Source organism: Neophocaena asiaeorientalis, unplaced genomic scaffold, assembly GCF_003031525.2.
Source record: "Neophocaena asiaeorientalis asiaeorientalis breed wild unplaced genomic scaffold, Neophocaena_asiaeorientalis_V1.1 scaffold46, whole genome shotgun sequence".
NCBI lineage: Eukaryota > Metazoa > Chordata > Mammalia > Artiodactyla > Phocoenidae > Neophocaena > Neophocaena asiaeorientalis.
The window spans coordinates 9897415-9913059 of record NW_020175393.1 but is presented as its reverse complement, the minus strand read 5'-3'; the positions used below and the strand labels follow the sequence as shown (position 1 = coordinate 9913059).

General features: G+C 57.7%; 2 protein-coding genes across 6 annotated transcripts in view; one reads left to right on the top strand and one right to left on the bottom strand.

Moving 5' to 3' along the window:
• Positions 1 to 22: 22 nt before the first annotated feature.
• Positions 23 to 2900, top strand: LRRC73 (leucine rich repeat containing 73). 2 transcript variants are annotated; one of them, XM_024766180.1, is made up of 6 exons: positions 23 to 320; positions 948 to 1108; positions 1455 to 1577; positions 1960 to 2060; positions 2201 to 2423; positions 2570 to 2900. In XM_024766180.1, exons 1-6 carry the CDS (start codon positions 49 to 51, stop codon positions 2638 to 2640), a joined length of 951 nt encoding a protein of 316 aa, XP_024621948.1. In that variant the 5' UTR covers positions 23 to 48; the 3' UTR covers positions 2641 to 2900. The 2 variants fall into 2 exon arrangements, with proteins under 2 accessions (XP_024621948.1, XP_024621949.1); XM_024766181.1 differs by lacking the exon at positions 1455 to 1577.
• Positions 2901 to 3355: 455 nt separating this feature from the next.
• TJAP1 (tight junction associated protein 1) overlaps positions 3356 to 15645 on the bottom strand; it is a 24243-nt gene continuing 11953 nt past the window's right edge. For 2 of the 4 annotated variants that reach the window (XM_024766260.1, XM_024766259.1), the window contains 8 exons: positions 10860 to 10957; positions 10070 to 10195; positions 8420 to 8448; positions 7517 to 7678; positions 7242 to 7308; positions 6092 to 6199; positions 5907 to 5990; positions 3356 to 5140 (listed from right to left, as the gene is read on the bottom strand). In XM_024766260.1, the coding sequence (XP_024622028.1) occupies positions 4040 to 5140; positions 5907 to 5990; positions 6092 to 6199; positions 7242 to 7308; positions 7517 to 7678; positions 8420 to 8448; positions 10070 to 10168 (1650 nt within the window). In that variant the 5' untranslated portion in view covers positions 10169 to 10195; positions 10860 to 10957 and the 3' untranslated portion in view covers positions 3356 to 4039. The remainder of the gene's footprint in view (positions 5141 to 5906; positions 5991 to 6091; positions 6200 to 7241; positions 7309 to 7516; positions 7679 to 8419; positions 8449 to 10069; positions 10196 to 10859; positions 10958 to 15645) is intronic. The other 2 variants (XM_024766262.1, XM_024766261.1) reach the window with 1 other exon arrangement.

Genomic DNA, 15645 nt, shown 5'->3' with positions numbered 1-15645 from the left:
CCCGGCCGCGGCCCGGGCCCTGGCCCCGGAGGCCCAGCCGTGGGTACGATGCTGCCCAGCTCCATCCAGATATCGGGGGAGCCGCTGTCAGGCGCCGAAGTGCGGGACATCTGCCGCGGCCTGCGCGACAACGCCGTGCGCCTGCTCTCACTGCGCGGCTGCCGTCTCTGCGACCGCGACTTCGGCCGCATCTGCCGGGCCCTGGCCGGGGCCACGTCCCTGGCGCAGCTCAACCTTAACCTGGGCGTCGTGTCCAGCCCCAGCCGCATCAAGCAGCTGGCGGAGGCGCTGCGGACCAACCGCTCCATCCAGTCCCTCTTGTGAGTGCGCTCCCTCTAAAAGGGGTCCCGGGCACCGCACCCCTCCTCGCACTCCCCCTGCCATCTCCTGTTCCTCCGCACACCTTCTGGTACCTGTGCTTGCACCAGCCTACCTTCTCACCCCTATTCACGCACCTCATTCCTCTGCCCATGCCTCCACAACACCCTCCAAGCTCCTGCTTCACCTCCAGACTTTGAACACCAGACCCACCCCAAACGATATAGGATACCCACCCCTTCCTGGCAGGACCCGTGTACCTCCCAACCTAATCACCCGCATTGGACTTCTCCGGGGTAGCTTGCTCAGTACCCAAGAAGGAATACTCCCCTGAGGACTAGATCCCTGCCCCTATGTTCTGTCCAGAACACCACCCACACACCCTTTCTCTGTGTTCTGATCTGGAGCCCAGTCCCTGCCCCAGAAAAGAAACCGAATTTTCCCTTTCTAACTGCATACTTAAGAGTCTAGAATTTTTTTTTTCCTTCCCAAGGCCTCTCCCAAGTGCTGTGACTGAATGTCCCCCTCAGCTCTACAGCTCACCATAAGGGAGGGTGCCTCTTCCCCCTTACAGTAAGGACTGATGACTGCAGTAACCTCTGCTCTCTGGTCTCACCCCCCACCCCCAGCCTGCATGGGAGCCCTCTGACAGATGCGGGGCTGGCCTTGCTGAATCCAGCTCTGGCCCTCCACCCTGCCCTCGTGGCTCTGGACCTGGGGGACTGCATGCTGGGTGATGAAGCCATCAACCTCATCTGTGGCCTTCTCCCCCCTGATGGGGCCAAGTCTGGTGAGCAGGGCCCTGCTGAGGGCATGGGCTAGTGTGGCCTTCATGAAAAGCTCGGTGCAGAGGGCAGGGGGCATGGCCTAGAGATGAGGGCTCTGACTGTGTGGGTGAGAATGTTTTTCGAATCCTCTTAAGAGGGAGAAGGATTGGGAGCTGAGCAGGATGGAGACTCAGGAATCCAGGCTGCAGCGGGCAGGAAAGGCATGGGTCGCTAATGTCTCTGGAGCTCTGTGGAGGAGGTGGGGTAGCTCTCAGTCACTAGGGATACCCCAGAGATCCCCAGGTGGGGAATGGGCTTGAGAAAGGCCTGACCCTCTCCATCCTGGCTTCTCGCTATGATGCTGCCCAGGCTTGAAGGAGCTGACGCTGAGCGCCAACCCTGGCATCACCCCTAAGGGCTGGAGCCGCCTCGCCATTGCCGTGGCCCACAGCTCCCAGGTCCGCGTCCTCAATCTGGACTACAACCCCCTGGGTGAGGCTCAAGAAAGCCCCCTTTGATTCTCACCACCCCTCACCCCTGTCCAAGAACCTGGGACCATCAGTTGCCATGGCAACCAGCACACTGGCGGAGGAAAGAAGGGAGGTTCTGGGTGGAAGTAGAGGAGCCACCTGTGTTGAGGACCAGATGACCGACAGGTAGATCAGAGCATCCATCACCACCCCTGGGCCTGGCTTGCTTCATCCATTCACTCATCAGTCACAATGCTCCCCTCCTGGCCACCTATCAATTGCCGGCGTTTCCTGGCCTGGGGGTGGATTCTGAGGTTGTCAGGGCAATGGGGAGGCCGGGGGGGAGAAAGGGTTAGCAGGCCTGTGAATGCCGGTGAGTGTGTGCACCTGTACTGTCTCCCCAGGTGACCATGTGGCAGCGATGCTGGCTGTAGCTGTGGCCTCCAGCCGCACCTTAGAGGTCCTAGACTTGGAGGGTACAGGGCTCACCAACCAGTCAGCTCAGGTGAGAAGTCTTCATGTTTGGGGATGGGCCAGGGGTTGAGGTTAGCCAGTGTGTCTGTGGACATACTGAAGGGGTGGCAGGTTGGAGTCCGGAGCTGCCTTAACTGTGTTCATCATTTTCTGTACTCTTCCCCACCGCAGACCCTGCTGGACATGGTGGAAAATTACCCCACAGCTTTGCGGAGCCTGGTGTTGGCTGAGAACAGCATTAGCCCGGAGCTGCAGCAGCAGATCTGTGACCTCCTCTCTGAGGGGGAGGAGGAGGAGGAGGTGGCAGGAGGGGCTGGCGACACCCAGGAACGAGAGAGAGGGCGGGAGCCTGCTGCCCACCAGAGGGGCAGTAGCTCCTGGATGTGCCCCAGTGGTAAGAGCCGCAAGGGTTGATCAGAGTCAGGTCTGAAAGAGGCTTGGGACCAGGGAGAGTGGGTGTGAGAAACTTAGGCCACTTCTATTTGTGGTCCCCAGCGGAGGAATGCATGGTGGTCTGAACACCTCTCTGCCCTTCCACAGATCCCAGCTCCCAGATGGTGCTAATGACGTCAGGACTAGGGGACAGTCTGTTGGCTGAGACGGAGATGTGACTCTCCATTCAGGCTCTGCGCGTCATTACTTTTGCATCTCCAGCACTTTGCCCCAGATGTCAGGGTCAGGCCCTGGGGCTTAGGAGGGTGGGGGGTTGGTATGCCTGGGGCTCTGGCAGCTCCTGGCAGCATGGTGGGAGGCTCTGGAAGCTGTGACTAAACAAAATCGTTGGGGGCATTGGAACCCAAGGCAATGCCTCTGGACTTGTTGGCAGCTCTGGCTGCAGCCCGCTGGCTCGGAAGAGATTTTATGAACTCGACAACCTGACGTGTGGCTCTGGTCACTGGGGGCTGGCAGCAAGGGAGGAATTGGAATTACCACTAGACATCACTAGGGGGCAGTGCCGCCCCACGGCCCAAGCTCCAGGCAGCGTCCACTGGCCCCAGATGTCTCAAACAGGTCTGGCTCAGGTCTCTGACTTACAGGACCTGGGGTTCTGGGGTGACACCTTACACAGGCCCTGTAAGGATCGTAACTGAGGTAAAGAGCCCCCCCGAGCTGGGCTGGACCCTACCTCAAGGAGAGACTCAGGGGCCCTGCCAGGGTTACTTGAGGTACACCCTCTCCCACCACCTGATGCTCTGTGCCCAGGGAAGCCCCAGGCAGAACAGTGGTAGGGGTCAGTCAGCAGCAAAAAGACTAGGACGTGATTAGGACTGGGAATACTCAAGAATGGGGAGAATAAGGGCAGAAGGAAGGTCATTAATAGACAAATTAGGCCGTACCAGTAAAATAGTTTTATTTAATTTTAAAATAGTTATTGATGTGAAAATTTCCCAAAGCTGGGAGTTAACAGTCTAGAGCCAAGGTTGGGAGTGGGACCAGGATTCACCTAGAACCCAGCTTGAGGACCCTGAATCCCACCCTCTACTCCCTTCCAGAGGGAGGAAGGAAACAGCTGAGGGGAGCCCTGAGTCAGTCCTCTCCCTCATCCCCCCGAGGGCCTGCTGTGCCAGGCCCTTGAAGGCAACAGCTCGTGCAGAGGATTTGGGGGGAGAGGGAAACAGGTGAAAACTGAAATTAGAGGTTAATAATCCCAGTGACCCTCCTCCCCCCACCCCCCTGCCAGATAAAAATAGAAAACTGGTGGATATGAAAGAAGGATGGAGGATAAACACTGATAAACCCCCTCAACTCCCCAGAACAGACAAATTTGGGCCGACTGGTCATGAGCCCCAGCTGCATGTTACCTTTGGAGAATAAATATTCCAGGGAGGGAAAAACCATGAGGCAAGCTGGTACCAGTTACAGCCAGTGCAGCGAAAGGCCTGGTGTAGCCTGACCCTATCTGCACAGGGAGCAGAGGCCAAGGGCTTGGGCTAGGTGGGGACCCTGAGCTGCGAGGGCTGGGGCACCTTTGCGACCCCGTGCAGCAGTGGCAGGAAGGCAAGCAGGGCCCTAGTTGAGCAGGTTGCCCTGCTCCTGGGCCTGGGTCAGGCTGTCCTTGCGGTGCAGGTGGTGCACCCCCATCCTCTTGGGGCTGCGCTGGGGGCGGCTGGAGCTGGGGAGTGCCCAGGCCCTGCCCTCAGTGTGAAGAGTGCCAGGCCCCTCCTCTGTGCCACCATCACTGGGCAGCAGGCTCTGGCGCTCTTCCTCGGGGCTGATGGGCAGGTTCAGCTGTTCCTCTTCCTCCTCCCTGGGAAAGCCAGGGTCAGCTTCTGTTGGCAGCAAAAGCCCACTTTCACCGGGTGGGGAAGAAGGTGCCTGCACCTCCTCATCTCCGCCAGCGGGACCAAAAGCAAAGTGGCGCTGCAGTTCAGGGAGCGCGTCACGTCCAAAGGCTGTGCGCTGGGCCACAGCGGCTGGGGGCGGAGTGCGGTCCACAAATGCCCGCTGCCAGCTGGCCAGCAGGTCCTCCTCGGAGCTGGCGGAGCTGGCTGGGGCACTGAGCCCCGGGGGGGCGGGGCTGGGCTGGTGCTGCGGGGAGGCCTGGGCCGAGGCAGGGCTGCTGGGCACTGGGCTGGGGCGGGCTCGCTCACTGCCCTCCTCCACCAGGCTCAGGGAGATGGCCTGGCGGGTGGCGTAAGTGCAGTTGGGCAGGGGGCTGTTGCGGGGAATCCGCACCTTATCCTCAGAGAATTCTATCACCTTGCGGCCAGGATACAGCGGGTGGGGTGGAGACGGGGTGGGGTAGGGACTCAGCTTCTCAAAGGCCGGCAGGGACATCTCCTCCTCTGGGGAGCCACCCACGGTGCCCAGAGAGCAGCACTCCCCGTTGGGTTGGGGGACGGGGCTTCCCGGAGCTGGGCAGCTGGCTGGGTCACCTGGGTCACTCCCACTCATATCCACGTGCACAAAGACATCCTCAGCCAGGGGGTGCCCGGCGCTGCCTGACTGGGCCGAATTGAGCAGAAGAGACTCCGGCTTCTCCAACACGCGGGCAATGACCGAGGTGGGCACCACAGCCCCTGGGGCCAGGCTGGGGGCAGGCCCCGGGCTGGTAGCCTCCTGACCAGTGTGCAGATGTTTCCGAACCATGTCCTGTAGCTCACAGGGCAGCTGGGGTAAAGGAGCGAGAGAAGGGAAGAGAGACGTGAATGAGCCCAGCCTAAGACAGCTTGCTTCAGGGCAAATATGACGGCTGCCACATATAAGGCCCCCCCCGTGTGCTGGGCACTTTGCTATCACCTGTTCCGCAGCACACAAAGGTATGTCCTCATTTCGCGGATAAATTGAGGCTCGGTAGTGGTAAAAAAAGTTGAAGCTTTTGATTAACACAGCCAGGATCTGAACCCAGAACTGGTGCTAAGGCCCACATGCTCTCAAACGTCTAACTTCCCCATCTCAGTGGTAGATTCTGCCCAAACCAGACACAAGCTTGAGAATCAGTATTGACCAGAAGCCTTAGAAATACCTCCACTCCTTCTGTAGGCCCCATCAACCTTGAGCCTGAGCGCTGGGGTCTAGGGTTTGCCCCTTGGAGCAAGGGCCCCTCTCAATTATTCTTATGGCCCATACCTCTGGCAACCCCCTCCTTCCTGCATGGCATCCAGAAATTGAGATCCTCTCTCCCTGTCTCTGTTCCAGAAATACCAACAGGGCCAGTCCCCACTCTGCCCCTAGTGACGGGCCCTTGACAGCATGCAGGACACCAACCAGCAGCCGAGCTGACTGGCTTCAGAGGACACAGGGAGGCGAGGAGAAGGCAAAGCAGAAAGCAGGGAGCTGAAGGTATGAGGACAGGACAGAGAGAGTTGTAGAAACTGGAGTTGGAGGCGTCCTAACAAGGGCAGACGGGCATTGGCAGGGAGAGTGCCCCACTCACATCAGCGAACTTGTGGTTACGGAAGTGAGACTTGTTGCACTTCAGGAGCTGCACAGCCAGGTTGCAGTCCAGCCGGTACCGCTCCTGCGGACACAGACGCAGTTCAGAGCCCAGCACAGCCCAGGGGAGCAGGGCAGGGCCAGGACATGGCAGCACAGGCAGGGAGGCTCCCGAGGTGACCATACATTGAGCTCCTCCAGCTTGTTGATGGTGTTCCTGGCGTCCAGCAGCTTGTTGGTCAGCTCCACGATCTCCCAGTCCAGTGTCTTCCTGTCCATCTCAGCCTTCTTGATCTGAGGCACAAGACTCACAGTGAACCCGGCCCACACCCCAGCCAGCCCTTTCTCCCCTCCCCTCCCCCTCTTCCCGGCCCAGAGACACAGGAAGCCACAGGTGCTAGGGCAGCCAAGGCACACAGAGACAGACGATGGACAGACAGAAGGAGACCAGACACCTCTCCTGTAGTCCAGGCTGGCTGTGGGGAGGGGGCTCTCTGAGCATGACTGACAGCTGCCCAGGCCGGGACAGAGCAGTCTAAGAGCTGCCCGGCCCTGGAGGGCACTCAAGGGGCTCTACACACCAGGCGAGGCAGCTGGTACCTGAGAGGCAAGAACTGTGCAAACCCAGGGGCTGAAGCCGATGCTGCCTGTGGCTGTTTCCAGGATCAGGTTGGGAAGCAGGAGGAGGTGGGGAGTGGGGCTGCGTGGCGGCTGGGGGTGCCTGTGAGATTATCTAGTTGAGCAGGGAGGGAGCTGCAGGCTCAGAAGCAGTCTTCTGATCTTCAGCTCATGGACTGGGTCCACAGGCCCCCTTCCCCCAAATGGCCGGGGCTTGCTGCCCACGGCAGCCAAGAAGCTGTGAGCATTCAGTGGTGACATCAATCAGTAACTCTGCCCAAGCCAAGAACAGGCTCCCCAGCTGTCCCCCAGGAGGGAGGCACTGACTGCTGAACAGGCCTCACATGAGGAAGAGGAAAGGAGTGGGCAGAGGGCAATGGCCGGGCCCCAGCAATCCCAGATCTCAGCTGAGGAGGAGGCGAGGGCCAGGGAGAAAACACACAAACTCAGACGCAACTGCAAAAATCCAGCTGTGGCTAAGAGAGGCCTGAGAGGAGAAGGTGGCAGCAACGGTGGCAGCGTGAGGGAAGACGAGGAGAGAAGAGAAACAGTGTGAGCATTAAGACAGTCCTGACTCTCACAGCACACTGCGGGCCCCTCCCCACCACGGCCCACCCCCTCCCCGAGCCCAGGGCAGGATGGCAGTCCCCTGGCAAGTCCCAGCCCCTGCTATCCTGTGAGCACAGCGCCAGCCAAGCTGCCCTCCTGGACAGATTACCAGCGTATGCAGCTTGTCCTCTAGCTCCTGGTTGGTCCTCTGGGAAGCTGTGTAGCTGTGCTGCAGCCTGTAGAGGGACACAAGGCAGACCCCTGGATCAAGATCCTGTTCTTCAGACCCTGCTCAGCCCCTCCTTCATAAGGGATCTTGGGCAAGCGCCCCTCCCAGAACTTCAGTTTTCGCATCAGAATCAGATGATCTCTGAAGCCTCTCCGGGCTCCCTCCTATGAACAGGGAGATGCATGCATGTGTGTCCCGGCCCCTCGTTCCCACACCTGCGGAACTTGTCCTTAAATTTGTCCAGCTCCTCACGGCTCTGGCCCAGCTCCAGCTCCAGGCAGTCCTGCCCAATCTCCAGCTCGCGCTCCAGGGCCTCAGTGCGCCTGGTGGCCGAGGCCAGGCGCCGGCGAAGCTCCTCATTCTCCTGCTGCAAAAGCCTGGTAGGGTGAGGGGTCAAGGGCAGAGGGGCATCAGAGAGAGAAGGGCCACCCTAGAATTCCAGGATGGATTCAGGAAGGAAGGAGTAGGGGTGACGTGAGAACAGGTAGCTGTGGGCAGGGGACTCCTTGAGATTCAGCCTGAGTCTGGGGCAGCGTATCCCCTAGGCCTGCTGGCCCTGAGATCACAGCTTGGCTGGGAGGGGGAGAGGGGATGGGAGAGGACAGTCTGCCCCCCTCACTGCAGAAGAACGAGAAGACAGAATTGCAGGGGCTACAGTTCCCAGTCTGTCTCTGGTTACAGCCCAAGCCAGCTGGCCAGCAAGCCGCCAGCTCCAGTTTCCCCACTGCACAATCAGGCTGCTCCATTATTCATCTTTTAGAAACCCAGCCCAGTGCTGCCCTCCTCTGCAGAGGCCTCATGTAGTTGATAGAAAGGGCTGCGGGGAGGCAGCTGGCACAGGAGGGCCAGGAGCTGGGGAAGGGAGCTTTGGCAAGCGCAGGCCTCTCAGAGCCATCCACCTCCTTGATGCCAGGTCCTCTTGGAGCCCATGGAACAAACCTCTTTTTCCAGAAGGAATATCCCAAACTTCAAGCCTCCTCCCAGAGTCCCTAAAACACCCCACCCCAACCTTTACCTCTACCTAATCCAAGGAAAAGCCCAAATGAAACAACAGCCTCGCCTGCAGCTAAGAGGGGCAGAGTTGAGGCAGGGCAGGCTCTCGGGCAGCAGATACTCACTTCATCCTCTCCGTGTCAGTCAGGGGCTCCTGGGCACAAAAGAACAGAAGCTTGAGGCTCAGCTCTGGACCACTGGCCTCCTGCTTGTTCCCCACCCCCTCCAAATAGCCCTGGAAACGGCCATGTCTGAAGCCCAGAGACTCACAGCAGAAGTGGGCTGCAGGGCCCCACAGATAGAGGCAATCCAGTAACACCTGGACCAGCCTACTCTCTCCCATTGCCAACCAGATTCCAACCCTCACCCTTACCCATACTAGCTCCAACCCCTCTTAATACTAGAGCCAACTGCAAATGAGCTCTGGTACCCATGCTACCTCTCCCAGGCCTAAAGAGAGCCTCTCAGCTGTTCACTGGGCTCCTAGTGGGCCCTGCAGGCACAGCCAAGACTTTCCAGAGAAGTGATGAAGCCAGGCGAGCTAGAGTAGGGTTCTGAGCTCTGCCAAAGCCCTTCTGGCCCCCAGGGCAGAATCAGGCCCTCACAGAGGCTCGGGAAGCACAAGCACGTGGGGGAAGGAGAGCCTCTGGGCTAAACCTGACTGAGACAAGTAAAGCGTCTTCTGCTTTCACCCTCCTGCCGCATCCTCCTCAAGCCTCCACGTTGGTCACGAGCCAGAGCTCCGCCAAGCGCAAAGCAGAGCAGACCCGTACTATGACAGGAGGGAAACGTCAAGCAGCATCTGATTGGCCTGACTGCCTCGGGATGCCAATCACAGGCAGGACAACGAGGTGGGTGGCCCAGACCATGGACTTGGGAGCCACTGACACCTGGATTGATCCTGTTGTACCATACACTGGTTATGTTAATCTTGCTGAACCCTAGTGGCCTCATCTACAAAACCAGGGGAATGCCCAGTGGGTGGCACCTAGCACAATATCTGGCCTTTTAATTTAATGTTTCCTGAACTGAAAATGGGCAAGTCATGGGTGGCATTTCTGCCGTGAATGTGACCAGAGTGGGCCATGGTATGCCTGATGCTCAGCACGTGCTGGCCATCTCTCAAGTTCTTTAAATGTGTTTCACGCACTGCAACGGGAGACACAGACGCAAGATGAATAAACTGCAGCCCTCGTTTCCTCCTGCGGCAAGCTGAACGAGGGAGGAAAACCGACCTGGAGAATGCTTTGCAGTTGCCTGAAGAAGCCCTCCTAAGAATCTAACGCAGTTCCGAGCAGGGAGCATGTATTTGATAAGTGTCAGCCAGAAAAAGGAAAGCTGGAGGAGGGCCTGACTTTCAGGGCCAGCAAAGAACAGCTAGTCTTGGGGAAGTCGCTGGAGCACTGCTTCCTAATGGCCCCCAGAGGGGCTGCAAGTTGAATGGCTCTGCTCCACCAGTGGAGGACCAGAGTCCTGGCCTCCGGGCAGTTTAGCACCCCTCTATCGGGTGGGCTGCCTCTTGCACGAAAAACAATACTGCATGGGATCACTTCTGCTGAGCTACATGTCCTGGACACATGGACGTGTGTCACAGCTGTCCCCTATGAGTCTACATGGCTGCCACCAGCACTGCTGCAACTGAGAGCCCAAGTGTGTACCAGGAATGCCACACCCTCACCCCAACTGGTGGGACCAGATGTGCCCTCAGGACAGCCAGAACCCCGCCTCAGGGGCCTGCATCTGCCAGCCAGGGCAGGGGCACCACTCTTGCTGACCTCCTGCTCGAGCTGGGAGCCAGGAACTTCCAGCCGCAGCTCCCGATGCTCAGGTGGTGCCTTCCGGTAGGGTTTCTTAGCAGGGGCTGCACTGGTCATTCTGGGAGGTGAGAGCTCCTCAACCTGCTGAGGGGAACAAGGAAGGAGGCTCAGAGATGTGGCAAGAGGCCTCTGAACTGAGAAAAAAAGAGGACATGTAGGAGCCACCAGGCAGGCAGACAGGCCTGGGCTGCTGCTGGGGTCATTCGAAGGGCTGGACTCTGGTGTGTCAGTGCCCATGGGTCAGGGGCGTGCTGGATGGGGGCCCGGGTCCAGGGGGAACAGATGAGAGGAAGCCAGGGTCCAGGGACTGGGTGCAGGGAGTATGGATTGGGCCCGAGGAGCAGCCCACCCCTTGCCCCTGTGGGCTCGGAAAGCAGCCTCAGAGAAAAGGCTGCTCTCCAAGCACCAGTTTCCTCAACTCTAAACTGGGTTGAGAATGTCACCAATTTCATAGGGTTGTTTTAACGATTATGTAAAGCACTAACAACAGTAGCTGGCACTCAGGAACTGTTCGATAAATGTTAGCTTTAAAAAAAATCGTAACCAGAAAGTAAGGGTTTGAGATGCGTTCCCAACCTGAGCTCCTCCAGGGGGTCACCAAGCTTAAGGGCCTTCAAGGTCAAGCCTCTCTGGCCTCCACCACTCTTTTCACCAGCCCCCACCAAGAGGGGCTGCCTGCTGCCGCCTCACCTGCCAGCCTCCCCAGGAGGGAACCCAGTGAGGGGTGCAGGCCTCACCAGGAACATACCGTCCGTCTGTCGGCAGCTCTCTCTGTTCCGCTGTCCGGGAGTCAGCCCTCGGCTCTCCGCATCCCACAGCCCCGCCACTTCCTCTAGCCAATAGCTCCTGAAACCAGAGAAGGGAAGAAAGTGGAAACCAGGTGTCAGCCGCCTGTCTGTCAGTACCCGCCAGGGAGAGCTGGACAACAGTGGAAGCACTGGGCTCCCCGTGAAAGCTCTGTCCAGGCCCAGATGAGACACATGTGTGTCTGTGTGTGTGTTCATGGTCTTGGCTTATCACATGCCTGATTCCGGGATAGGTCTGGTCCTGTCTTGTCCCTATCCTACCTCACATCTGTCCTGTTCATCTCCCGGGCCTCTCAGAGTCTAGAAACAGCTAAGAGATTTGGGAGACAAGGGTTGCAAAAGAGAACACCAGGAAAAAGCCTAATAGAGGCTCAAGAAGACGCTGGGGAAAAAAGCTCCTGGCAATGTTTCCAGAAGGAGCCCAAACACTTAGTTCTGTGAACAATGGTGGCGAACAGACTGTGTGATGAGGGGTAGGTCCAGGAGAAAAGCAGAAAAAGGAGAATTTTAGAGCAATGATGGTTCTCAACCAGGGTGATTTTGGTCTCCCCCGACCCCTGATGTCTGGCAAACATCTGAAGACATTTTTGGTTGTCACACCAGGGGTGGGTGGTACTGGCATCTAGTGGGTAGAGGCCAGGGGTGCTCCTAAACATCCTATAAGGCACAATACAGCCTCCCAAGACAAAGAATTATCAGCACAAAATGTCGATGGTGCCTAGGCTGCAAAACCCTGTGTAGAAAGCCCCAGTCTGGGGAGCTGAGACGCCTGGCTTCTGGGCTCAGTGCTGCGTCTGACACACAGTGTGGCCCTGGGTAAGCCCTTTCCTCACTGGATAAATCTATCATCTGCACAGAGGTGGCTGGACTGAGCGACCTCTGAGGTCCCCTCCAGGTTCTTGGGGTTCTGACCTCTCCCCCACCTGTAACGAGCTGGGCTGCAGCATGGGGGCAGCAGCCACCACAGGGACCAATGGAGGCAGTAACCTCAGGTGGCCTTCTGGGCATAAACAATCTCGAGGCCGCCATCCACCTCACCAGAGCTGGGGCTGAGGGAAGCCTTGCGGGCTAAAGCGTGTGTTCCTGCTGCTGGGACATGCCCTGGCCACGACTCCTGTCACATTCCAACAGGGCCTGAGGCAGGAAGCACGGTGAGGGGGCGGGGAGGGCGGGAAGCAGGAGTGGCCTCCCTCCTCTGTCTGGGCAGCCTGGCCTCTGGTGTGGGGTTCTGGGGCTTGGCAGCAGGCACGAGCCGCCACCCCAGCCCTTTGATAGTGAGGCAGAGCGGGTCCCCACAGGGCACTTGCAGCAGGCCGAGTCGGGCTGACTCCACGTGCAGGAATCCGGGCAGGCCTGAAGGGACAGCACATTCCTGAGGTGTAGTCACCCCTACAGGTTCCCCAGGGCTACCCTTCCGGTGGGACCCTGGGTGGGAGCTCCTCCGGCCCAGGGGAAAGGCCCCAAAAGTCCCAAGCCAGCCTGGGCACCTGGGTTCTGATCATCAGGGGGTCTCAGCGTGGGGGTGTATATGAGTTACAAAAGAGGAAAGAGCCAGAGCTGCAGGAGTAAGAGATACAGGTAGCCAAGAGCTCCCGGGAAATCCAGAGCTGGCTTCTGCCTTCTCCCCTTCTCTGCGGAGAAGCCAGGTCCCTCCTCCCTTCCCCACCTGCTCCCCACTCAGCTCAGTAGCCCTTTCTCCTTGCAGGCCCCTTTATATATACCCCCTCTATTCTCAGCCTCTTCTCTTCCCTATTCCTGCCAATGCCCACACTGTCCTCTAGGTACTGGGACACCTGTGTGGGCGGTGGGTGGACCGCTGACAGGCAGGGAGGACTCTGACAGGCCCAGGTAACTGGTCATTCTACCTGTGAGGAGAGAGAGTGGTCTCACTCCATACCCTGCTGGCCCAGCTCTAGCCATCACATGTCCTACAAGCTCATCCTGCCTCATCTTGACCTCACGGCCCCACAGCACATATTCCCAGGGCTTTCATGGCAAGATAATCTGGCTTGCTGAGGGGACAGACAGTGTGGATGTGGCTGGCAGTGAGATGGATCGTAAGTGCAGGCTCGGACTATGGGATGAATGGTAGTGGTGATGGGAGGTTCTCTCTCCCAGCCAGAGAAAACTCTTTTCGTATGTGCCAGAGTCACAGGGAGGGAAACGACTCCCAACTGGGGAAGCAGAAGACAATGCCCACTAGCAAGACAGTCAACCAGGGAGCCTGCAGTGACCCCAACACAAGTCCATGAGGAAAAGTCCATGCCGCCCCCTGCCCCATGTCCATAAATTCCAGTGCTTGTTGGGGCCCTGGCTCCAACTCCTGAGATCTGCTAAGCACCCCAGATCCAGCCCACAGGGGACCACAATTCCAGCACTGAACGGGGACTCGATGTGCCTGGCAGGCTGCTGTCCCTGACTGGAAGCAATGCAGGGAAGGTCAGACCCAGGAGTGAGAGCAATGCCAGGTGCACTGCAGAACAAAGTAAGAAGCAGCTGAACAGCAGGTCCACAAGCTGGGAGAAGAGGAAAGATGAGCTGGAAGGCAGCAGAGTGGTCCCTCCAGGAAGACCCAGCTACTAGATGCAGCCTCCACTGGCCAGATCTCCTTCACCTCAAGATTCCCAGGTTGCTTTGGAGTGCTGCAGCCCAAGGAGGACTCCCAATCCCATGTCAAGAAGAAGAGGCCCCCAGGGAAAGCTGGACAACTCAGAATGTGCCATGGGCCACAAGGAGCAAACAAGGCCTTTTGGGTCCTCTTGGCCTCTGGATGCTGAGCTGGCTCCAGGGCACCTCCGAGAAAAGAGTCTTCTAGAAGTTCTAGAAATTGACAGGGAAGAATCCCACTCCCATCCCTCACCACAAACTACCTGAGCTTCAAGGAATTGGACGCAGATGACTCAGGATGTGGGGTACCAGATCACATGCTGGGTTTGTACTACAAGAACAGCTGTGCTCTGGGAGAAAGGCTGAAGCCTAAGTTAAAACCCCTGGCTGACCCAGTCTGGTCTGCAGCTCCTCGGGCTGGACCTGCAGGCACGGCTGAGGAAGACACCCAGAGCAGCAGTAAACCCTCCCATCTCGTGGAGGTGAGGTGAGAAAGGAAAGCAGCTCTCCTCACTGCGCCCACCCCACCTAACTCCTCCTCCTCCTTCCTCTCCTGCATAGTATTCATTCTTCAGTTACTCAGAATCAGTTCAGAGGACAGACTCAACCCCCCATCTGCTGGGGCGCAGGGCAGGCGTGGGGGGGTGTTGATAGCTTCGTAATTGTCATGTTGCAATCTGCCAGTCAGCTCAGGCCGCCTGTTACCGCCTGCCCTGCATGAAATACCTTCTCTCTGATTACAGCCCACGGGCACGATTAGCTACCTCCAGAGAACAAAGTCTACTTTCATTAGAAATGGGACTCGGCACGCACAGGGAACCTGCACTGTGAACCCACTGAACAGCTGAGCAGAGCATGTATCAGAGACAGATACAAGGAGCAATGTGTGCCAGGAGCTGGCTGAGCAGTGTCCTTTAATCAAAGGACAAAACATCTGCCAAGCATCTCTCTCAAACCAGGAGATGGGACTCCTACCCACTCCCCTTTGTGGATACGGAGAGTGTGGGTATGTGACCTGGGGCCTCCATCGAGGTCAGGGACGCTGCTGGAGGCGAAGCAGGATAAGGAGAAACCTCTTCAGAATTCAGATTATCTCCAAACCACTATCCTCTCTCCCATTCCCTGCAAACACCCACAGAGGCAACAGCAAAAGGTTCAATTCCAAGAGCCAAGGATGCCCTGTTACTTCCCTCTGCCATCCTTTCTGTGCGTCTGCCCAAGGGCAAAGTCATCAGTGCAGGAGAGGAAGGGAGGTCCCAGCATCCAGCTTTCTCTCCGCTCAGGGCTCAGAGGCTACCCCCTCAACACTGGCCCAGCAGAGGGAGACAGGATTGAATCCAAAATAGGTCTGGCTCTTTGGCTTTTCAAACTCTGCCCTCCCCCACTGGAGGTCTCCTCCAGCTCCCAAGCTCTGCACTACCCTGTCCACCGGCCCAGTTCAGCTGCCTGCCCAGAGACACCGCCCGCTTCCCCAGCTCCCCACATCACCCACACTCTCTTCAAGAAATTAGGGTCCCAACAGTTCCTCTGGGCTCAGACCATTTCTGAACTTACTAATGTCTCTCTGCTCCCAGCCGTCACTGAATCAAGCAAGTGAAGGACCTCAAGGGGCCAATGAACCCAACCTTCTGATTCAGGGAAGGCACACACCTCACCACAAAAACCATTAAAGCCCTTCTTTTGTAATTCACCCAAAGAAAGTCAAATGGACGTTAGCAATCACTGCTGCTTTTAAAATGAAAGGAAAACGGCCCCTTTTCTGAATACTCCAGCTGTGCTGTACGGTACCTTAACCCAGCAGGATATAAATAAATAATAAAAACAAATATGGGCCCTTCCTGAAGCCCCTAATCAACCGCTAAATAGGAACATCTGATCACAGGGACTAGCGCCTCCCCTGCGGAAATCGTCCTCAGCTGTGAGCCCTGATGTAGTCTCTGAACACAACAGGCCTGAAGGAAGCTGCACCTCTCAGGGCAGGACATACTCCTGCCGTACATATCTAGCTGCTTTTCAAGCCTCTGAAATCCAGGCTCTGCCTCCAGCTGAGGCCCAAGAAACACAAACCACCACCCTACAAGGGCCAGCCCTATAACCAGCAGGGGGCCCTGAGATTTCCTA